Genomic DNA, 24,736 nt, shown 5'->3' with positions numbered 1-24,736 from the left:
GGAGGACTGGGCAAACACTCTCAAAAGTTTGTTGGAAAGAAAGCAAAGAAGAGAATAATTAGGTGCTTTTATAAAGAGATAGGAAAAAGGTGAGAACAAGAACTGAGATTAGGAGTTAAGCATGCACATGACAGACCGCCTAGAAAGAATGTAATATCTAGAGCTCTTACTCACAGACAGTGGGACATGGCATATTTACCATATCGCTTTGTATTTTCCCTATTGTCGTATAATGTTTTCTGTAATTAATTACTCTAACCCTTTTATCAAAGTCTAATACAATCCAGCATTGTATAGTGATGACATACAGACTAAATGGACAGGTGAGTAAAAGAAAAAATTGAGGCCTCCTCACTGGTGGGAGCAGAATCCCAGACAGAGAACTATGTACAGAAGTTTCAGGCAGTGATCAGCTGAAAGTCAAATAGTATAGTCCATTGTATTCTATGGAGATGAGAACAGGGAGGGGGCACCCATACTTAAGAGAAGCTTCCAGGCTTGGAGCAATCTGGTACTTTTAAACACATCACCTCTTTTAGTCAAGCTTTGTATGGGGGCTAGATAGCAGCCCATTGAAAGAACTGGAGTCCCTGTTTTCTTAATTTCTATGTTGGATAGTTCCATATTTAGGAATCAGATGGGCAGCAGGTAAGTTATGCATTCTTCTGATAAAAGTTAAGCCTCTACCAGGACTCTCACTTGGTTTATAAAGTGAGCCACAGGAGAAACAGCAAACTCAAGTTTTCCTCTCAAAAAAGTCCTGTGTCACCTGAAAAGCTACTTAATACAAATTGTGTCCTAAATATGAAATCTAAAGTTGTTACTGTTTTGAAATAAAGTTTCAAGAGAATATATTTTATGTAACATTCAAATGAATGGAAACTTTATGTATTCACTTAAGAGATTCACCAGGTGAAATAACATTCTCCACTTCAGAAAATGAAACCAGTGCTGTGATTAATAATAATCTCTAATATTTCTACATAATTTTGCTCCTAACAGTTGAGTTATATGCTCACCCAGTATGATTGCGGTATGTTCTGTTGTGCCAGTTGCATTATTATAATTACAAATTTGAGGAATAAAGTATATGAACTTATAAAATACAAACATTATTTTAAAACTCAGTTATTTAAAGTGCAATTACATATGTATACATATTTCCTTCCCATATATATGTATGGGAAGGAAATTCTGGCATGTGCTACAACATAAATAAATCTTGAGGATATTATGTGAAGTCAAATAAGCCAGACACAAAAAGACAAATATATGATTCCAGTTCTGTGAGGAATGTAGAATAGTCAATATTACAGAAACAGAAACTAAAACGGTGATTCCCAGGGTTGCAGGTAGAAGAACACAGGGACTTGTTCAATGGGTAGGGTTTAAATTCTGAAAGCTGGAAAGAGCTCTGGAGATGGATGGTGGTGATGGTCACACAACAATGAGAATGTCTTTAATGCCACTCAAAAACTGGTTCAGATGGTAAATTTTAGGTTGTGTGTATTTTACCACAATAATAATAGAGAAATTTAAAAAAAAACACTCAGTTTTTATCTAAAAGCTAGGCTAAAAGTCTTTGGAAAGAGTCCATGGAAACAAATCCCCTAAAAATGCCATTGAAGCCATTCTGCAATGTGGAATATTTCAGAATGACATGTTGCACACAATGTCTGTATAACTTTTTGTCAACTGAAAATAATGTGACCAATTAGATTAAAAAATATATTACTAATTCATGAATTAAAATATATTTAATGAGCTTAAGTTCATTGTATTTTCTGTATTTCTTAAACTCAAGGTATTACTGGGTGGTTTGAGGTGTTGATTTTCTGGCCAGAAACCTCCGTGGCCAGCAGCGAGTTCTTATCCTGCATCCAGGAAGAATGAGGTACACGAACAAATGAAGGAAAGACAAAGATGAGCTTACTAAGTTTTAGAACAGCTCGGAGGAGACCCACAGTGGGTAGCTCCTCTCTGTAGGCAGGTCTTCCCAACATCTACTGCTCTCAGCAGAGAGGAGGCCCCTGGAGCGGGTGCTCCTTGCTCCTCTCTGCAGGGCAGTCCCAACGTTTCTGCGGGTCTCTGAAGCTCTCAGTAGAAAGGGTAGTTCCTCTCTGAAGCTGGTTGTCCCATTGTCTCCTGCTATTAGCAGAGAGGGCATCTTCTTTCTGCAACTGGTCTTCTGGATGTCTTGGCAGGTCTCTGAAGCTCTCAGCAGAGAGGATAGTTCCTGTCTGCAGCTGGTCATCTCATGGTCTCCTGCTATCTGCAGAGAGAGTAGCTTCTCTCTGCAACTGGTCTTCCTGTCCCTCCATCCTCTCCCTTGCTCTGCCTGAGCCCGAGGCTTTTATAGGGCAGCAGAAGGGCCTTCAGATTGATCCATGGGCTGCCATGCGCAGGCCAAAGGAGGCACCGCAGGTTCTGGGGACTGGCAGCCGGGCTCCCAACCTTCAGGTCCTCCCTGGCCTGAGGGTGGGACCTAACCAGTGACTGCCCCCTTCCATCCAGGAATCTGCCTGCCTCCCGCTGCCATTCATGGCCCTAGGGGTCAGCCCCAAGATTGGAGCGGGCTCTAGAAAGGCTAGGCAGTGGGAGCAGACAACTTCTAGCTTGCAGGGACGAGGGAAAGGGAGGGTCTTCCCAGCCCTCAAGGGTGCTGGCTGCAGAGATTCCTGGACCTGCGCCTCGGAGGTTGCCGCAGCTGCACCAGTGGAGCTCCCACCCAGCCAACTGGGAAGGGGCGGGGTTCCCACTTGTCCTGGCTCCTGCCTGCTCAGTGGAGCGGGAGGCCCAGGTCTGCAGCCATGGGTGGTGGGTACTGCAGCTGCACGGGGAGGGTAGATCTTGCCTGCTCCCGGCACCCTCTAAGAGCACAGGGAGGCTCAGGTCCACAGCTGCAGTTTGGGCGGGGCTCCTTCCTGCTCCGTAGAGCAGGAGGCCTGGGTCTGCAGCCTCAGTTTGGGCAGCTGCAGTGGCATGGGAGAAGCTCTGGCCCCAACTCCGAAGGGGAATAGCTCCCACCAGCTCCATTGCAGTCAGTCATCCGTGGTATCCCATCTCTGGCCAGTGGAAACCTCTTAATGCATTTCCCGTTTGCCCCCAGAATCCTCTTGTCTCGAATCCTAATATAACATCACGTACATGTCTGTTACATTAGGATTAGAGACAAGTTCTGTTTAGAAATAATTCCAAGAACAGGTTTTTAATTTTATTTTCACATTGAAAATCAGTCAGACTTGCTTCAGCCTCAAAGAATGTGTTTACGAAAATTAAATGAATGCTGGCAGGGAGCTGCACTTTTTCTAAACAGGAAATGGGTTAAGGGCGGCAGGGGAGTGCTTTTGACATAATCCCTGTAGTCTTTGGCAGCATTCTTTCTGTTTGGTAGGATAAGATATTCCAGGCTTATCTTGCATTTTCTGAAAGAAAAAAAAAGCCACTGAATTAGGCACAGAGGAAATTACTATAAAGTTTAAGGGATAATGTAAAGGATCTAGGAAAATACCCTAAGTGCTTCACAAACAAGGAAGAAACAGAAATTAGAAATGTAGTCAATTAGTATTGCTGATGTGCTTTATGCAAAATAGTATATTACTTCTCTCTTATCTGCAGTTTTGCTTTCTGTAGTTTCAGTTACCTTTGATCATCCAGGGTCAAAAATATTAAATGGAAAATGCCAGAAATAAACAATTCATAATTTTTTTTTTTTGAGACGGAGTTTCACTCTTGTTGCCCAGGCTGGAGTGCAATGGTGCCATCTCAGCTCACCACAACTGCCTTTCAAGTTCAAGCAATTCTCCTACCTCAGTCTCCCAAGTAGCTGGGATTATAGGCATGCGCCACCAGGCCCGGATAATTTTGTGTTTTTAGTAGAGATGGGGTTTCTCCATGTTGGTCAGGTTGGTCTTGAACTCCCAACCTCAGGTGATCCGCCCTTCTCAACCTCCCAAAGTGCTATCTCTATATAGCTAAGTAGCTATATTGTGTTTATGTTAATAATGGTCCCAAAGCTCAAGAGTAGTGATGCTGGCATATTCTTATGATTGTTCTATTTTATTTCCAGTTTTGTTACTCTCTAATTAATCTTAATTTATAAATTAAACTTCATAAAGTACATATGTATAGGAAAAATCACAGCATATATAGGCCTAGATAACATCTGTGGCTTCAGGCAGCTCTTGGAACATACACCCTTAAGATAAGGGGAACTACTGTATACAAGATTAAATAAGGTCACTTAAAATTCATTTATAAAATCATGTCCTAAAATATTTGTACCAATAACAAGATGTAATCGAATTATTTTATCTCATAAAAATGAACGTTTTACTTTGCAATAAAAGTTAAAATATGTTAGCAATCTATATCATTTTGTTGAATTACATGGAAAAAGTTACATTATGATGCAGTTATTTGTAATTACTGCCAAAAGTCAAAAACCAGTTTGATGCATACACCTTAAATACCATGCCTTTTTATATCCTTTTCTTTATAAATAATTTGTAATATTATCTTCAAATTATACTGCATTACCTTAAATTAAATAATGAGTACATATGTATAACTTGCTTTGAAAATACATGAATTATGAAAGCTACACTGTTTCAAACTTAACAGCTTTCAATAATACCTTATAAAATATATTCCATAATTAATTTTTTTTTTGAGACAGAGTCTTGCTCTGTTGCCAGGCGCCAGGCTGGAGTGCAGTGGTGCAATCTCGGCTCACTGCAGTCTCCACCTCCTGGGTTCAAGCAATTCTGCCTCAGTCTCCCAAGTAGCTGGTACTACCGGCGTGCGCCACCATGCCCAGCTAATTTTTGTATTTTTTAGTAGAGATGGGGTTTCACCATGTTGACCAGGATGGTCTCAATCTCTTGACCTCGTGATCTGCCCGCCTTGGCCTTTCAAAGTGCTGGGATTACAGGCGTGAGCCACTGCGCCAGGCCCATAATTAATTTTTTTATAAATTTTTATAATATTACTGTAAATTGTGGGTTTAGGAACTCACAATTCAACTAACAGTAAATTAATCTTTTAGCATGACAAAAGTCAAATAAATTAGAACATCTAAATCCCTTAGAAATGTCTCAGCCCATTTATATAGTAAGTACTACATAATTGCTGGCTGTCATTACTTGTTACTGTTGTAGCTATTGTTGTCAGCACCATTATCATCAACATCATCGGAGTAATCAAGTAAAGCTGACAAACAACTTCATCTTTCCTACTTTGAAATTTTAACTCCAGTGTTTGCTCCTGAACTAAATAGAACTCTCTAAAATGAAAGTTCTGACACTGGAAAGTTCCACAGTGAACATGAGAGCCACAGTGAACACACAGGACTCCTAGGGTTAAGAGTCACGAATCAACCCTGTGTGTGCAACACACACACACACACACACACTTATTTTGTGTTCATCAAAGGAAAAGTCATCCTGAAACATTTCCCCCACCTGGTTTTGTATTCTAAAATAAACTACAGATGAAGATTAAAATTTGAACACAAACACTTAATGTAGGAAAAAATGTAGAATTATACTTTTACAATTTCAGGATGCATATGCAGAAGGACTTCTTAATCAGAAAATAAACAAAGATAAAGCATAAATAGAAAGTTAAACAAAGATAAAATATAAGCAACAGAGTTCCTACAAGTGACAATGATGTTGAACATCACTAGTAATCATGAACTTGAAAAAGAAAAGACAAAATAGATCATACTCCCTTCCCAATCAGATTGGTAAAATTTTGAAAGATAAGTGCTGGGAAATTACATACACTTAAGCATCGCTAGTGAGAAGGTAAGTTGGCAGTCATTTTAGAAAGTTGATGAGAAGTATCTATACGTTTAAAATTCATATACTCTTTGACATAGCAAATTCACAGTGGGGACAGATTCATTATACAAAAATACTTCTACATGCCCAAAAGTATATATATGTAAGGACAGCCATTGAATTCTATTGCTTGTGGTAAATTGTTTTAGTCCCAACACTAATTCCTCTGTAGCAAAACATAGGATCTAGTAAAGTGGATTATGTGTGCAAATCAGTCCTCTTTAGAAACGTAAAGGAGCAAGTGTATCCTGATTACAAAGATAGAACACTTTCTAAACTTTTCGATAATTTTGAGAAATGATGGAAGCATATTAGAACGAAAACAACCGGAGGATTTTATGCTTTTATCTTTGTATATTCAAATATCTTTTCTCATTAAAAATCAGATAGGCCAGGTATGATGGCTCATGCCTATAATCCCAACACTTTGGGAAGCCAAGATGGGAAGATCCCTTGAGGCCAGGACTTCAAGACCAGCCTGTGCAACATAGTAGGACCCTGTCTCTACAAAAAGCTTAAGAAAAAAAATAGCTGGATGTGCTGGAGTGCACCTGTAGTCTTAGCTACTTGGGAGGCTGAGATGGGAGGATCACTTGAGCCCAGGAGTTCAAGGCTGCACTGAGCTATGATCTCACCACTTCACTCCAGCCTAGGCAACAGAGCAAGACCCTGTCTCTGAAAAAAATAATATATATATATATATATGTTTATGAGATGGCACAAATGAGAAAAACTCTACTCTTTGATCTTTGAATTCATCTCTGTAGGCACCTATCTCCCTCACTCCAGGTTTTGCCCAAGATACTTGTGCAAAGACAAAGCCAGTGAACCCTCTAATAGAGTAAATATGGTTATGCCACCTACTGAGCTTTCTAAGTTTGAAGGTGGTTAATATGTAACCACTTGAAATTGACATTATCATCAGAGTCAGGAAATGTGAGAAGGGTTAAGTGTTCTCTTTTTTAGGACAATGTGCATTAAGTGTACAACTGGTACAATTAAATAAATTATGTTCCATCCCTGGAAAGCCCTACAGCAACACAAGGGAAAAATTTTATTCTATTTATTTTTATTAAGGCCCATCTACCTCCTAATTCTAATTTCTCTCATTTCCCAAACATTCCTTATTTGTTCTTAATGTTGTGTGTTGTCTTGTATTTTGCTACTCTTCTTTCTTTTCCATCAACTATATTTTTCCCTTACTTTATTTTCTCTTTACCCCTTCAGCTCAGCTTTCTAGCAGCATTCACTACATACTGCAAAACTGTGTAGGACTTGTTCAAACTGTGTGCTCCCTTTTCTGTCAAGAACTTGCTACTCAGGTAACCTAACTGGTGATTTTTCCTGGAAATGCTGATGAATGCTGTTCCTATAGCAAAACCCAGAACAGATAGGAAATAGATGTCATCCTCAGTCATTAGGATTCAAACCATAAAAATTAACTTACGGCTGGGTGCAGTGGTTCACGCCTTTAATCCCAGCATTTTGGGAGGCCAAGGCAGGTGGACCATGAGGTTAAGAGATCGAGACCATCCTGGCCAACATGGTGAAACCTCGTCTCTACTGAAAAATACAAATTAGCTGGGCATGGTGATGCATGCCTGTAATCCCAGCTACTTGGGAAGCTGAGGCAGGAGAATTGCTTGAACCCAGGATGCGGAGGTTGCAGTGAGCCACGATTGCACCACTGCACTCCAGCCTGGTGCCTGGTGACAGAGTGAGAGTCTGTCTCAAAAAAAAATTTTTTTTTAATTAAAAAAAATTAACTTACATTGGAATAATAAGGATCAGAATGCTAGCGTCTTGTATGAAACTACCCCATGAAGCTGAGACCACAAGTATTATTGCCCCACTATTGGCATGAAAGCTGAGGTTGAGGGCAGTTAACTGAGTTACCCAGGACCGCACGGCTCAGTTAGAAGTAGGGCTCAGGTGTCATGGCAACTAACTGGTCTAGTTATTTTTTCCCTCAAGTTCATTTTCCCTCTGATAAAGAATATGGGGCTCTGTCTTGGTGAAAGGGGATTTCTAATAACACTTTCCTCTTTATCTGTGATTATAATGAATGTAGCATCGCTCCCATTAAGGATCATTCCTCCACCCACATTCTTAACACATCTGCTGCATGCGTCCTTCAGAGACCTTCCTCTGGGATCATCCCTAGTCACTCCCAAAAGCTCAGCCTGTCGATCATTTGCACCTCCCACTCAGCATTTTTAGAAGCAATATTTCTTTCAAATTTGTTTAAGTCTATCTGGACCTAAAGAAATGTTCCATTGGCCGGGCGCAGTGGCTCAAGCCTGTAATCCCAGTACTTTGGGAGGCCGAGGCGGGTGGATCACGAGGTCAAGAGATCGAGACCATCCTGGTCAACATGGTGAAACCCCGTCTCTACTAAAAATACAAAAAATTAGCTGGGCATGGTGGTGCGTGCCTGTAATCCCAGCTACTCAGGAGGCTGAGGCAGGAGAATTGCCTGAACCCAGGAGGTGGAGGTTGCGGTGAGCCGAGATCGCGCCATTGCACTCCAGCCCGGGTAACAAGAGCGAAACTCCGTCTCAAAAAAAAAAAAAAGAAAAGAAAAAAGAAATGTTCCTTTCAGCCTGGCATCTCCATTAGGTTGTGCCCTGTTGTTTTTCTCCCCTTCAGACAAACTGCAAATCTGGCTCTAGTTCCTCACATTCCCCACTCCCCTCAGCAAGCCTCTGCCCCACACCAATCCAAATGTCCTTGTCCCTAAACCCAGCAGAAAAAAAATCAATCTGTTATTTGATTGCACAGAGGCACTTGTCATGGGTGGCTAGGAATTTATCACTAACAACCTTTATAGATTATCTTTGTAATTTACGGTGAGGCATCAAATGAATGCTATTAACATTAATCCCTTCTATTTTAAGTAATTAATCTTAGAAGTAAGTGCTCACTTATTTCTAGCTTCTTAAAAACAATTTAAATTGTTATATTTTTCATCAATATAGTATAAAATCATACAATCATTTATAATAATTTTTTTAATGTGTGCTGTCAACATTGATGCTTTGGTATAAAGTCATGATCACTGTGATTTAGTAACACTCTTCTATTGACTGTTTTCTAACTAAAGCAGCCCCTTCCTTGGGACTCAGAGGCCTCACACTCTCCTGCCTGTTTTTTCCTCTCTAACCGGCCCTTCTTGCTCCATTTGGGTACTCCTGCCCACCTAGACAAGGGTATTCTCTGAAACTCTGTTTTGGGCTTTTTCTCTTTTCATCAACATCTTCTAACTGGGTATAATTATCAATTTCCATGGCATCAGCTTGCCCAATATACTGCTAAACCCATAGTCTGTTTAAGTAGAGCAGATCTCATCAAGTTAGTAGCATTCAGTCTGCTTTTAACCAAAAATAAGGGATTTTGTACATTTTCAGTAAGCAGTTCCCAATGTAACACTGTAATCACATTTTCACAATTGTGGCCTAGGCCATTCATAGTTAAGGATACAGATGATTGAGATAGAAATAGTGACAAAGAAAAATGAAGGTTAGGATGTAGGTTTTAATGCTGTAACAAACAGACCTCAAAATACAAAGGCTTAACAAAGAGAATGCATTTCTCTGTCACATGAAGTCCCAACTAGAGTAGCCTTTTGATGATTCCAGGGTTTCGGCTTTATCTTCTTTGTGGTTCTGCCTTCCTTGACACATGGCTTCCATCTGATGGCTACGGTGGTAGGTCTGACTATGGCCAGCACGTCCACATTCCAGCCTGGGCAAGGAAGAAAGGGGAAGCACAGAACTTTACCCTTCCTTATGAAGGTCATGATCTGAAAGTCACATGTATCACCTCCACTTGCCTTTCAATCACCAGAACATAGTCATATGCCATACTCAGGGAGAGGGTTAAGAAATTAAAGTCAACTAGATAGTCTGCACCCAGCAAAGGCTCAGGAGTTCTACTATTAAAGCAGAATTGGAGTTGTGGTAACAGGAAATGACCAACAGCCTCTAATGCGTGTATATGAAACTGATGTCTCCCAAATCATTACTCTCGCTTACTCTGTCTGATACACTGCATTTTTTTATTATATTCGATTTCATTTTTCAAAATCCTGATCATGCCTCACAGGTCATGATGCTATAACCCACTTAGTTGGTGATGCCATAATTTGAAAAATATTGCTGTAAGCCTGTATTATATCTAATATTGGCCACTTGAAGTATGCCTAGCCTAAATTGATCTATGTTGTAAGTATAAAATTCACACCAGCTTGTGAAAACAAATTATTAAAAAAAGTATTTGCAATATCAGTAATAATTTTATATTGGCCAAATGTTGAAGTAATCATATTTTGGATATACTGGATTAAATAAATACACTATTAAATTAATTTAACATTTATCTTTATGTGGTCACTAGAAAATTTAAAATTACATAGGGGGCTCACATTATATTTCTATTATATCACACTGCTCTAAGCTCAAGATTCAAATGTCAATATAGTGTGAATATACCTCAAGCACTTTTTCACACTGTACTCCATTTTCTCAACTTTCAGCCCTTCTGTTCTCCTCTGCTCCCACTAATCTGTGTTTCCTCTGTCTCACTCACTCAGCTAAAAGGAACACAATTCACTTACTCAGCTAAAGGCAACACAATTCACTCAGTGACCAACCAGGAAAATGGAGAGACACATTTTCCTTTATTCCTCACATTCATATATTCACTGAGCACTATCATTACCCCTTAAATATGATATAAATCTGCAAGCTCTTTTCTATACCACCACAAATACCATAGTTCAAAATGCCATCAGGTTTCACCTGTATTATGACACCAACTCCCATCTGGTCTTCCTGCAGCCTGGATCACCTCTTTCTAGTGGCTCTTTCAAATTTCACTAAGAGCAAGTTTTGCAGGAAACAAACCTGAAGTCAACCCACTGATTACTCCTCTGAATACCTTAATATTGTTGATGAGTTCCTTTCTGATTTGAAGCATCAAAAGGAGTATTTCCTCCTTACCAAATAGTTTTCATTTCATGCATGTGCCGTGATTGTTCTCCCTCCCGGAACTTTGCATACGTCATTCTTTATGCTTAGAAAGCTCTTTTTACCTTTTTGCTTTTCTAGACAACCATTACTCATACTTCAAAGCTTAATTTACATTTTGCTTTCCCTCAAAATTCTTTTACAAGGTTCCAAGTCTGGGTTATGTGCCCCTTTTATGTGCTCCTAGAGCATCCTGAACTTCTCCAATAAAAATGTTTGGCTACTGTATTTTATTGCTTGTTTTTCTGTCTGTTTTTGCCCCCACAAGAATGTAAAACCTTCAAGTGCCTCTCTGTTTTTATACTTATTTGACCACTCTATCTCTACAATCCTGCATGATGTCTAGTCCCAACAGGATAAGTAAATACTGACAAAGCAACTGAATAGCTACATGAATAGGGGGATGAATACATGCATGGATGGATGAAACTGTTTTTATGACTTAAAGGTTGCTGAGAAGTATCATATTTAGAAGGCATTAGGGAAGGTTGTACAGTCGATGATAAAGGCAATGGGGAAGTTTGCTAGGCACAGTAGGTCAAAATTTGTTTCTGAAGTCTTGTTACTTCACCTTTCTTAGTTTCACTTTCTTAAAACAGAAAACGCTTTTCTATGATCATTCTTCCAGGGCCAGGCTCTTCATCTGCAATCCAGTAATATTCCTAATGTCAAAAACCTTCTGGCTTAGTTCACATTACTTTCAAAGAGGACTACTGAATTCTGAAGTGGCTTCAAACCTTTAGGGTAGGGATATCTAATGCAGAACTTACAGCCACACTGACTTGTACTGAAGTATCTATTTAGAGCCTGCCCAGTGTTGCTTAAATTGTAGTCTCCCTTGCCCACTATTCATAGAAGAGATGTGAGAAGCACCATAAAAGGCGTTCTGAGGAGTTGTGGGGGAGTGAGGGAGAGAAGAGGTTGAAAAGCTGATTAGCTGCTTTACAGTAAAACCCAGAGAGAGTGAGCTGTTACGGGAAACTGGTTTCAGCCCTCCAGGGATTCTATTTAGCCCGCCAGGAATTAACTTTGACTATAAATAGGCCATCAACGACCTTTCCAGAAAATGTTCAGAGACCTCAACTTTGTTTAGAGACCTTGTGTGGGTGGAACATCCTGTTTGCACACAGAGCAGCATAAAGCCCAGTTTCTTTGGAAAGTGTTTGGGACCAGATGGATTGCAGGGAGTAGGGCACAATACAGTCTGGTCTCCTCTGGCTCCTTCTCCCTGCAACATGGGGAAGAACAAACTCCTTCACCTAAGTCTTGTCCTCCTCCTGGTCCTCCTGCCCACAGAAGCCTCAGACTCTGGAAAACCGTGAGTTCCACACAGAGAGCATGAAGCATCTTCATTTACTGAAGATTTTTCTTTATATCATTTATTTTTCTTTCCTATGATACTACCACCTTCTTATCTCTAATGTTGCTTCCAGATTCTGTAAATCTGGTTTACTCTTAATCATTCTTCGTTGCTTACTCTAAATCATTCTTCCCCAACTCTACGGATCTCTGAATCTCTAACATGCAAAGCCTTCCTTAAGGAGTGTCAGAAATAATTTTTTTTAAAAAAGAATCATTTTTAGATTTTCATACTCATATTAATCTACTTGAGGCCATGATATTTATCTTTTACTTCCTCTTTCTTAAGGGCCCATTTTCTATTTTATAAAAACAAAGACAAGTCTCTCCCACAACCAAACATGGAACTATGCCCTGGAGTATAAAAATCTGTAGGCTGCCAAATAAAGGAAAGATTTGAAATATTGGTGTTGATATTGAAAAAGCAAGGGACTCTATTGTCAGAAGAGAAAATCCTTTTGCAGATGAGGTGGTGATGAATTCTTTGTTTCAACAAAACTGACGGAAGAACTAAAGGAAATACCAGCTGATGAATGATGAGAAGCAATTCTTGATAATAGAGTACTAGGTGACTTTTAGCATGTAATGCACAAGTTGCCAGACGGTAACAGCGAAACAATGGTTTTACCTGCCATTTACCTACTAGTATGTGAACCATTCTTCTTAGCACTTATATCTACACAAAACAAGAACAGTAACAGAATTAATGTTAGATCTTGTTTAATTATTGCAATAAGGACTATGCATCCATGGGTACATAAATTCACTGGAGGAAAAACAGCTTATCATTCTCATTAAAGATGTGCTTCAAAAGTATTTTAATTTTATATCTAATATGTATGAATCATACTTCGTAATGCATTTTGTTTTGATCAGTTACATACAATTATTTTTGAAAATAGTTCAATTAGAAGAAAATGTTTAATATTTATGAATGTATGGTCACATTCTATTTAAAAGAGGAGTTAAAGTTAAATTTATCTATCCACGTATGTTTATATATACATATGTATTTATGTATACATATATATTATGTATATATGCAAATATATGTATACATACATTTATGTATAGGTGCTTGATAATGAAGTAAGAATGATTCACAAAATATTTTGAAGTGTAAAAGTTTAAGAAAAATTTCTGTATGGCAATTGGTATGGAAATTCAAATTCAAGGAGGTAAAAACAGAAAGCTGTTAAATAGGCGACCATTAAAATAACTTTTTAATGTATTTTTACATAGCAATAGTAAGTATCTTATCACTATAGTGTTTATTATTTCATTAGAAAATTATAAAAGTAATCTAAGCATTAATTTTAAATATCATCAAAAATAATATCTTTTGCTGTTCTTTAAAATCATAATAAAAAATATGTTTACTTGAAAATATGTAAGGAGTGCACAGTGTCCAAAAATTATTTTAGACATTCTGTGAGCAAAAATGTATAAAAACTACAAATTGATCATAAATTATATATCAGGGTACTGAGCAAGTTTCTGTACTGCACATGAGTTACCAAGATCTAAAGTCCATCACTAGAGGACATTTCTGGATGAAGCCATTGTCTAATCATGAGCTGAAAGGCAAATATCTAAAACGCAAACATCCATGATTAGGTAATGCTCTAAAACTTTATTAGTTGCTTACCACAACTGAGACTTTAAAGTGATGGCTCCCTTTGAGGCTCAGATTCCATATCTTTGGAGTGGAAGCAAGTATTAGCATACAATTTTCATAGGGCTGCTGAATGTGTATATGTATGTGTGTGTATAGTTTTTGTAATGTCTGCATGACTGAGAGCTTACGTTTTACAGCAATTTGAAGATAAAATAGATTTACAGCATCCGCAAATGTAACTACATATTTTTATTTGAATTCGGATATTCACAAATTGTTTCTTAAAGAGAGGTATGCCTACAAGTTTTAATCTGTTTAAGTCCTACCTCAAGTAAAATGTTCACTGCCATGGCATGTGAGGGAAAGGGGGAATAATTCTTATGCATGGCCTTCAACAGCCAAATTTCATGCTCCTCAGTATGTCTTCTCTTGGTGTAGAACAGATGATGATAATTACTATGATGGAAAATAGTGCTGTTAATAGCAGTGCCTGCCTTCCTTTACTTTCCGCTAACTGAACCATCTCATTCCCAGGCAGTATATGGTTCTGGTTCCCTCCCTCCTCCACACTGAGACCGCTGAGAAATGCTGTATCCTTATGAGCTACCTGAAGGAGACAGTGACTGTAAGCGCTTCCTTGGAGTCTATCAGGGGAAACAGCAGCCTCTTCACTGACCTGGTGGCAGAGACGGACGTGCTCCACTGCGTTGCCTTCTCTGTGAGTGTGGCTGTTTGACTTCCTATACTTGGTTCTTTTAGTCAGGGTCATTGGGATTTTGTATTATGTCAAGATGAGGGTTTGGGAGGCTGGTAAGAACTTCCAGAAGGAATCCAAGTGTAGCAAACTAAGTATAGAAATTGAGGAGCAATGCGTGACTCTCCAGCCACTGGAGACAAATATTTTTTACAGGCACACTAAAAGTCAGCTTAATAATTAAATAGGAACCCTATCAGCCAGAAAGAAAAAAAAGACAGTGTGACTTCTTAAAATTAAGATAGAAAATATATTAATAAAGCATATGAGGCCAGGGCTCAACATGAGCCACCAGTGGTGGACTCACAGGAACACGTCATTCCACACTACTCCTAAGAGCAAAAACTGTAGAAATTACCCTGAGCGAAGGTGTAGTATCTCTTCAGAGTTGCCCACATGTGAGATGCTTACAGCCTAGTGTCAGTAAAATATAGGGTTTTTTTTTTTTTTTTTTTGAGACGGAGTTTCGCTCTCGTTACCCAGGCTGGAGTGCAATGGCGCGATCTCGGCTCACCGCAACCTCTGCCTCCTGGGTTCAGGCAATTCTCCTGCCTCAGCCTCCCAAGTAGCTGGGACTACAGGCACGCGCCACCGTGCTCAGCTAATTTTTTGTATTTTTAGTAGAGACGGGGTTTCACTAAACCAGGATGGTCTCGATCTTTTGACCTCGTGATCCACCCGCCTCGGCCTCCCAAAGTGCTGGGATTACAGGCATGAGCCACCGCGCCCGGCCCTAAATATAGGGTTTTTTAATACCCATAAAACATGCTTCGACCATGCCCTTTTAGCATGTAATATCAACCTGGTAAAGCTCACTGCCATGTATAGTTGAATCAAGGCGTTTTTTTCTGAGCTATATGAAGATATGAATCTCACTTACAACCTCTCTTACTAATGTATGTTTCTCCACCTTGTGTCCAGTCTCCCCGTTTGTAAAATGGTAGAAGTGATTCTTGTCCATGCCAACTTTCCCTGCTGAGAACAAGGGAGTGAAGTGAAGTAACAAGGGCAAGGTCTCCAAGGAAGAGTAGAACAGGAAACAGGGGAGGAGACCTGCGGGTGCTGAATGGGGTTTCAGGATCTGTCCTATATTTCAGGTCCCAAAGATTTCATCCAGTGAGGAAGTAATGTTCCTCACTGTCCAAGTGAAAGGACCAACACAAGAATTCAAGAAGCGGACCTCAGTCATAGTTAAGAATGACGAGAGTCTGGTCTTTGTCCAGACAGACAAATCGATCTACAAACCAGGGCAGACAGGTATGAAGAAGCCTACAGTTGGGACAACTTCAAAAAGGAAAGTTCTTCTTCCATTGGGTGGTCCCCAGGCAAAGTTCCTATAATCTTGATTCCTTAAATAGCTTATCTTACCAACCTATAGCCCTACTTTGGGTCTGGGAGCTCATGAAAAATATTTCTGTTTCAGTGAAATTTCGTGTTGTCTCATTGGATGAAACCTTTCACCCCCTGAATGAGTTGGTGAGTTTTCTATTATCTACATAAAATGATTAGCTGTATAAACAGGCTGGGAACCTGTTTTCTGTGTTGGGGGAAGACCAGGGAGAGGAAGAATCTGGTATCACTAACAGTAACTTCTGGCATTACAACAACGCAAGATCCTAATCCAAAACATCATTCCAGGTAGAGTAAGCAGGTAATTCTTCCTGTCTTGGTGCTGCTACTCAGCACAAAGCACTGATAAACTAAATGTAATCAGTTGTCACACAATTAAATTTATTTTTCAGATAGTTCTTAATTAGGATAATTAGAAAGATATATTAAATAAAAGACGCAGATAAACCCTCAAAGAACCTAAGTTCAAAAGGCATTTTAAGTATTTAGACTCTTTCTATACATACCTACCAAAATCTTTGCTATAAAGAAAAGTCAAGGTAAGTAATTTGTTCCTTTGTATGTGTGATAAGAAACAACTCTTTCTATTGTAATGCACACATCAACCCAAAGTTTTCATTTTTTTCTCCCAAATCTACTTCTTCACATTTTCTTATCTCCAAAAGAGGCAAGTCTGCTCTTCTAAATCCAAAGACAAAAGATTATAGAATAGTCCTTGTTTCTCTTTCTCTCATACCCATATCCACTTCACTGGAAAATCATGTTGGGTTAAAAAATATTCAGACCACTTCTTATCATCTGAACTACTGCTGCAAGCTAGTCCTACCAATGTCATCTCTAAATAAGATCATTGCAATAGCCTTCAAAGTGGTCTCCCGGCTTCTACTTTCACTTCTCCATCTAAAATGAAGCACCACATCCATCACTGTCAGCCTAACTCTCCTTTGTTTTTCTATTGGCATTTACCACCAGCCTATACATGAGTTTTTTAAAATCTGCCCAATTCTATTGTAATGTAAGCTCCATTAAATCAGATATATTGTTCTTTTGTGCTTAGTTATATTCTCAATATCTAGAATGATATACAGCCCATGAGAAGGTACTTAATAAACATTAGTTTTTAAAAATGAATGAACATTGATACTAGCTTCTCTATCAATATTTATTCATTTTTTGAAAGTGCTATTTATTAAAATAACATTTATTAATGAAATATTTCTGTTCCTCCTCATTCTTAGAACTACCTACAAATTCTATGACCCATCTTAATGATTACATCTGAACATACTTACTTATAGTTACCTAAGTGTTTATTTCTCAGCCTGTAAAATTGCATAGCAAAAGAATGTTCTTCACTAAGATGCTATAAGCACTTAAGAAATGTTAATAAATCCCTTTCTAGTAAATGGCACTGTACATGTAGATTTGTTGCTGATGGCCTAGTAAGTTCTTACCATTATTTATTAAGTGCTTAAAATAGATTAATGAAGAGTTCTCTAAAATTTAATCTGGAATCTTTCTGTATTTCACTATAGAGGGAGTTATTCTATATAAAACTTTTTTAGTTTTTTTAAATTTTTAATTTTTTTAATTTTTGTGGATACATAGTAGGTGTATATATTTATGGGTTACATAAGATATTTTGATACAGGCATGCATATTATTATCCAGTCATTATTTAAATCATTATCCAATCATGGATAATGATTATTATCATGCATTGCATGCCTGTATCAATAAATGGGATACTCATCCCCTCAAACATTTATTCTTTATGTTACAAACAATCCAATTATACTTTTAGTTACTTTTAAATGTAAGATTAAATTATTTCTGACTATGCTCAACCTGTTGTGCTTGTAAATGAGATTTAAGAATTTGAAAATAATTATAAACTTTCTTTCTTTTGTGTTTCAGATTCCACTAGTATACATCCAGGTAAGAAACATGAAGCATTCCATATTAGAAGGAAAGTAACACATATAGGGAAATGCTCTTACCTGAGAGGTTTTAACGACATCTCAGAAACTTGTCATTAAAGGAGAAGCCTTCCAACTCACATAGGGCTAGATGGTTATGACTCATCTCCTCTCCTCACCCTTTACCACTACCCCATTTGTCCTTTTTGTAGGTAACAAGAGTTTCCATAGATTTCTTTTATTATGTCTAATGCTCCAGGTGCTTTTGTAAATTATAATTCATTTATTCATAGGATCCCAAAGGAAATCGCATCGCACAATGGCAGAGTCTTGAGTTAGAGGGTGGCCTCAAGCAATTGTCTTTTCCCCTCTCATCAGAGCCCTTCCAGGGCTCCTACAAAGTGGTGGTACAGAAGGAATCCGGTGGAAGGAGAGAGCATCCCTTCACCGTGGAGGAATTTGGTATGGATCATGGAAAGTCATGGAACATGTTTCTTCATTCATGTTTAAACTCCTAGGGCCTGGAATTTAAGCTCATTTGGAGTCTTTCCATTTCCCATGGGTGACATTGGGCTTGGAGTAAAACTCATCACACCTAAGTCCAATGAGGGACATCAGTGATTTTTAAATAGGACTTCACATAGCTTGGTTATTTTCTATAGTAATATTTAATACCTCCCCCAGAAATTTAAACAGCCTCATTTTAATGGAGTTTTCCATAATGAATTAAGCATCTTGCAATCTCTCATAGTCACTCAGCTAAAATCTTCATTTCAGAGGAGGATGGATAAGAATATATTGGAGAGCAGAGCTGCCTTTTCAGAGCCCTAAAATATTATTAGGGAACTGTTAAAGGGAACCTGAAAATATGAATTCCTTCAAAGTTGAAAAACAATCACCAACCTTCTTTATCACCAATCAACAGTTCTTCCCAAGTTTGAAGTGCAAGTAACAGTGCCAAAGATAATCACCATCTTGGAAGAAGAGATGAATGTATCAGTATGTGGCCTGTGAGTTCATTTTTTTCATCTTCTCAGAGGAATTATTTAAAAGAGACTCACTATTTGGAATATTTTAGCTACTCCCTGTAGGAGCAGTGGCAACACAAAAATTTTAAGTGCTTTGACACCTTCTCATCTCTAGAACGTTATTCTTCTGTTGCTTCTCTATTTTTCCTTTTTATTTTCTTTCACGTTCTTATCAGCATTGTTCTGTCATGAGGTAAGGAACTGTTTCTAGAGAGGTTATGCTAATAGGACAGATTCTGAAAGTGATGAAACCGCGCGCGCGCGCGCACACACACACACACACACACACACAGAGGAAGGGTGGATAATGTTGAAGGGTATTGGCTCTGCCTTAACCAAAAATGACCAAACATTATCAGAAAGATAATTAACACATAGCTCTAGGGGAAATTCAATCATCAACAGATCATTTACCTGACCTTGTATGCTCAGTGGAAAAATCACTTAGATTCAGAATTTGTAGAGATAGGCATACAACTGAAGCCTCATCTAACTCGCTAGTCTACTTAAGGCAGGTCTACATATCTCTGCACTGACATTTTTACCGAGGAGACTGAACATGATCTCTCAAGACAGTCTCTTCTAACCTTGAAAAATCATGTATCCTGGATCTAATGCTCCTATCCCTGGTGACACACAGTAGCGGTAGCAAAAAGAGCAGGTAGAGTGAAGAAATCAGTCCTGCCCAAAGATCACACATGTAATACACCTACTATTCAGCGGGCCCCTGCCCCAATTCTGTCTCACAGTAATGGTCAAGTTCCTGGTTCCTCATAATTTGTGGGCCAGTGATCTTGCAAAAAGAGATACAGAGGACATTTTCAAATAGGAAAGGAGACAAATCCACTTGGAAATCCAGCAATCATCCATGACATATTTATGACACGATCCCACTTTTGTAAAAAGTAAACAAGTAAAACTCAATATAATATTGAGATGGCTGCACATGGGGAGAGGATGATGGAAGAAGAAGCACTATCGTACTAATAGTTTATACTCCTGGGCAGACTTGAGGGTGTTTGTTTCCTCTCTTTGCTTTTGTTCTGTTTGTTTCATTTTGCTGGTATTGTTTTTTTCTTTTAAGAACAGTTTTAAGTTTTATAATAACTAAGACTTTTTAAAGATAAAACTGAAAAACTATTAAGAAAAAAAAGAAAAGAGAAAAGAAGAATGTAGTAAATTTCAGCATGTTGCAATGGTGATTTCTATAAGAGCCATTAGTGACACTTGCGTTCAACATTGTGTGACCCCAGCAGAGAGAGAGGGAAGTACAGATGGGGAATATACTGTAGATAAAGGGGAGATATAAATAGCTAGAAAATGGGTTGGTTCAGTGTCTGCTCTGATTCCCTTGGGAATGTGTTCTCACGACAGATATACATATGGGAAGCCTGTTCCAGGACATGTGACTGTGAGCGTTTGCAGAAAGTATAATGATGCTTCTGACTGCTTTGGTGAAGAGTCACAGGTTTACTGTGAGAAATTCAGTGGACAGGTAGGTCGAACACTGTTTTTTTTTTTCCAGGAAATAACAATAAAGGCATTGTTGAAAAGCAGTGAAGTGAATTGCAGCATGGTTCTCTTCTCAGGAAGAGAACAATCCAGAAGATAATTCCATGTTGGCTATTGTAATGTTTCCAAAAATCATGAACTTAACACAATGGAAATTATTTATTGTGAGTGTTTCAGAATGATAGATGCTGAGCCATCCAAATCCTCCATGGGCATCAACTTCTACAAAGGAAGGAGAAAAACCACACACCTCTTAACTGCCTTAGCTGGCCAGGGCATCAGTTCTGCTCTCTCTGTGAGCAAGAACCTGTCACATGGCCCCACCAAGATGCCAGAGAGTTAGGGAACATGGTCCCCATATGGGAGGCCACTTCCCAGCAACAACTGAATGCTATGGAGGAGAAACCAGACTTTGATGAGGAGTTTTAATGGTCAAGAACAGATGTACTGTGTGTTTCAAAATAGCAAATGGACAGGACTTGAAATGTTTCCAACACATAGAATGATAAAACTTCAGTTGGTAGGCACCATAAATCCCACAATGCGATTATTACATATTGTATGCATGTAACAAAATATCTCATATACCCCATAAATATGTATAAAAATTATGCCTCCTTTGTGCAAAAAAAGATTATACCCCCCTGAATTTTAAGGAATTTCTATTGCATTGTATCTAAGGAATTTCACATACTAAGGAATACCTCTGTCAATTATACATGAAATATTGTTGTGAAATGTAATATTTAGTTGCTACAGAATATTTATTGTGGCCTCATCATAGAAAATGCCTATTTGAGGACGGGCGCGGTGGCTCAAGCCTGTAATCCCAGCACTTTGGGAGGCCGAGGCGGGTGGATCACGAGGTCAAGAGGTCGAGACCATCCTGGTCACCATGGTGAAACCCCGACTCTACTAAAAATACAAAAAATTAGCTGGGCATGGTGGCGTGTGCCTGTAATCCCAGCTACTCGGGAGGCTGAGGCAGGAGAATTGCCTGAACCCAGGAGGCGGAGGTTGCGGTGAGCCGAGATCGTGCCATTGCACTCCAGCCTGGGTAACATGGGCGAAACTCCGTCTCAAAAAAAAAAAAAAAAAGAAAAGAAAATGCCTATTTGATATTGTCCCTCACAAAAATCACACCAGGTTATCTGACCACTGATCTATTTGGTATAATATGCATTGCGTTTTTGTATTTTATTTTCTCCCCTCTTAGCTGAACAGTCACGGCTGCTTCTCTCGGCAACTAAAAACCAAGGTCTTCCAGCTGAAGAGGAAGGAGTATGAAATGAAACTTCACACTGAGGCCAAGATCCAAGAAGAAGGGACAGGTTTGTGTACTACATGGGTGTGGGAGAAAAAACGGTAAGCATTGATTTGTCTTAGCCAAATAATGAATTGTAAGGCAGGGGTTGGGGGCGGGAGGTAATAGAATTATAGAGACATCACCCTTCCCAAAAGGAACATTTTTTTTTTTCAGAGGTGGAACTGACTGGAAGGGAGACTAGTGAAATCACAAGAACTGTCACGAAACTCTCATTTGTGAAAGTGGACTCAAACTTTAGACAAGGGATTCCCTTCTTTGGGCAGGTGGAGTATTTTCCAGTTCACTCATCAACCCATGTACTGTTATGGTTTCTGCTAAAACTGTGCCTGGTTAATGTTATCATTTAATATAACCAAAGGTATAAAATATCACCAAGGCTTGATTAGCATAACCAAAGTTATAAAACCACATAAAAATAGATTTATTCCTCGGTATATTTGTATATGAAATGTATATCATTATTCTAAAGCCTTATTAAAATTAGTAGAGCTTCTTCCCTCCTTTTGAAACAGCATTGTACAAGTCACTCAATCTCCTCATGGTTTACCAGACAGTCTCAGGTTTTTATGACATTTTATCACAAGAATCTGAAAATTCATGCTGACCAGTTTTATTACCATGCTAACACTAACTTTATATGGAAATAAGTGGGTAAGTGGTTTTAATTTTTATTTTGAAGTATTAAAGATTCAACTACAATGCTTATTTCATGGATATTATGTATACACTATTTTTCTATAAATAACAAATATATTTTTAAAACAGTGAACATGGGGTAAAATACTGCTATTTAAGGTTCTCAGATATTTGAATTATGAATTTTCATATTTTTACCAAAAACATCTTCTATTACAATTTTCCTGTTGTCAGCAGAGGTGCAAATGGATCTTTATGACTCTAGAAGTCTCAGATGACAGTTCCATGTGCTTCAATGTGTATTAACTGTGTATCATTTTCTTAATGTAAATGTTGTAAGATTTCAGCTATGAAGGGTATAAAAGAAAGAAGCATAGACTCAACAAAGTGGAGTACATCTTAGAAGGCTTGGTTATATCATGACAGCAAAATGTATTCAACTTTCTAAAACAGAAGTGCAGCTCATCTGTAAATTTCTCAGAAAGATATTGTACTTTTTAGATATATTTTATTGCTTTTAAATAACTATCCTATTTGTCATAAGACTCTCTAGCTAGAAGAAAATCAGAATTACGCGTCCATTCTTGTCTTCGTACATGAGCCAACATTTCACTGTCAAACTTAGATTTTGTAAATCAATTATGAGTACTGATGCAGGTCAGCCTATGTTCCTGTTACCAACTGTAGCTTATACTTGAAAAAGAATCACTACCTTTACAATCTGAACCGGACTACTGAACTGCCAGATACAGCACTAGCCGTAAAATGGCTTTGGGGATTTATTTAACACTGTGTGCCTCTTTTCAATTGTACATTTTTCACATGGGAAGTATGTCATAAATCTGCCTACCTTCCAAAAAGCCGAAGATCTAGGTTGAGCAGCAGAGTCCAAGTCTAAGACAGCTAGAAAAACACACAGGACAATGTATTAGCAACTGCTTACTGCATTTATGAGACTTCAGACACTAATCCATAGGAAGTTAATGGTCCAGCCCAAAATAGGTGTTTGAGGCACAAATACATTTAGTTAATAGATTAAAATAGTTCATTATCATATTACTCTAGTGCTCTGTGACTCTCTAAGAGTTATACATAATACACAGCATTTGCAAAATTCTAGAACACATTTTTCAGGTCACTTTCTTCATTATCCCTATCACCCTCTATCCCTTCACACTGTCCTGTTTTTCTTCTTAGAATTGATTACTGCTAAATTAGTGTATGTTATTTATATATTTATTTAGCATCTATCTCCTTCACTAGACAGTAAGCTCTTTGATGGGAGAAACTTTGTTTTTTTCACTTCTGTGTCCTCGGTGCCTGGAACCATGTTCAACATGGTTCTTAAAAAAATGTGATAAAATGAGTATGTTTGGTGCCTATTAGTTATTATCTATATAACTAATCCACAGCTTTTAATCTTCAGGTGCGCCTAGTAGATGGGAAAGGTGTCCCTATGCCAAACAAAGTCGTACTCATCAGAGCAAATGAAGCAAACCATCACTCCAATGCTACCACAGACGAGCATGGCCTTGTACAGTTCTCTATCAACACCACCAATGTTATGGGTACCTCCCTTTCTGTGAGGGTAAGTTTGGAGAGAAGCTACCAATGACATGCAGTAGCTTTGAAAACAAGGTTGCAAACCAACTGCGAGGAAATTTCCAAATTGTGTTTAGTTCTAAGGAGAGAAAAAAACCTAGCAATTAGAAACCAATTTAAGGTTAACTTTTTTAAAGTTTATGAAAAGCAGGCAGTATACTGTTGTGATTTAAAGTGCAGGTTAGGCCAGGCGTGGTGGCTCAAGCCTGTAATCCCAGCACTTTGGGAGGCCGAGGTGGGCAGATCACGAGGTCAAGAGATAGTGACCATCCTGGCCAACATGGTGAAACCCCATCTCTACTATAAATACAAAAAAATTAGCTGGGCGTGGTGGCGTGCGCCTGTAGTCCCAGCTACCTAGGAAACTGAGGCAGGAGAATTGCTTGAATACGGGAGGTGGAGGTTGCAGTGAGCCGAGATCATGCCACTGCACTCCAGCCTGGTGTCTGGTGACAAAGCGAGACTCTGTCTCAAAAAAAAAAAAAAGTGGGGTTAGACTCTAGCAGTGTTGGTGATAATGTAAAATGATGCAGCCACTATGAAAAACAGTATAGTAGTTCCTTTAAAAATTTAAACATACAGTTACCAGCTGGGCATGATGGCTCACAACTGTAATCCCAGCACTTTGGGAGGCTAAGGCAGGCAGATCTTGAGGTCAGGAGTTCAAGGCCAGCCTGACCAACATAGTGAAACCCCATCTCTACTAAAAGTACAAAAATTAGATGGATGTGGTGGTGCATGCCTGAAATCCCAGCTAC

At 38.7% G+C, this 24,736-nt stretch overlaps 1 protein-coding gene and 1 long non-coding RNA gene across 3 annotated transcripts in view; one reads left to right on the top strand and one right to left on the bottom strand.

Moving 5' to 3' along the window:
- Positions 1 to 9,360: 9,360 nt before the first annotated feature.
- Positions 9,361 to 24,736, bottom strand: part of LOC108593110 (uncharacterized) — a 28,227-nt gene continuing 12,851 nt past the window's right edge. Inside the window, exons 2-3 of one of the 2 annotated variants that reach the window (XR_004728643.2) lie at positions 23,227 to 23,279; positions 9,361 to 9,590 (exon numbers count right to left, since the gene is read on the bottom strand). This is a non-coding gene — a long non-coding RNA (uncharacterized LOC108593110). Of the gene's footprint in view, positions 9,591 to 22,586; positions 22,724 to 23,226; positions 23,280 to 24,736 lie in introns of those variants that run through there. The other variant, XR_013522651.1, reaches the window with a different exon arrangement.
- Positions 12,039 to 24,736, top strand: part of A2M (alpha-2-macroglobulin) — a 49,943-nt gene continuing 37,245 nt past the window's right edge. The window contains exons 1-11 of the mRNA XM_009003571.4: positions 12,039 to 12,191; positions 14,385 to 14,568; positions 15,702 to 15,861; positions 16,028 to 16,080; positions 17,872 to 17,892; positions 18,167 to 18,335; positions 18,799 to 18,883; positions 20,276 to 20,396; positions 21,630 to 21,744; positions 21,894 to 22,003; positions 23,803 to 23,964. Of these exons, the coding sequence (XP_009001819.3) occupies positions 12,109 to 12,191; positions 14,385 to 14,568; positions 15,702 to 15,861; positions 16,028 to 16,080; positions 17,872 to 17,892; positions 18,167 to 18,335; positions 18,799 to 18,883; positions 20,276 to 20,396; positions 21,630 to 21,744; positions 21,894 to 22,003; positions 23,803 to 23,964 (1,263 nt within the window). The 5' untranslated portion in view covers positions 12,039 to 12,108. The remainder of the gene's footprint in view (positions 12,192 to 14,384; positions 14,569 to 15,701; positions 15,862 to 16,027; positions 16,081 to 17,871; positions 17,893 to 18,166; positions 18,336 to 18,798; positions 18,884 to 20,275; positions 20,397 to 21,629; positions 21,745 to 21,893; positions 22,004 to 23,802; positions 23,965 to 24,736) is intronic.

This window comes from Callithrix jacchus, chromosome 9 (genome assembly GCF_049354715.1).
Source record: "Callithrix jacchus isolate 240 chromosome 9, calJac240_pri, whole genome shotgun sequence".
Lineage (NCBI taxonomy): Eukaryota > Metazoa > Chordata > Mammalia > Primates > Cebidae > Callithrix > Callithrix jacchus.
This window is presented reverse-complemented; position numbering and strand designations above follow the sequence as displayed.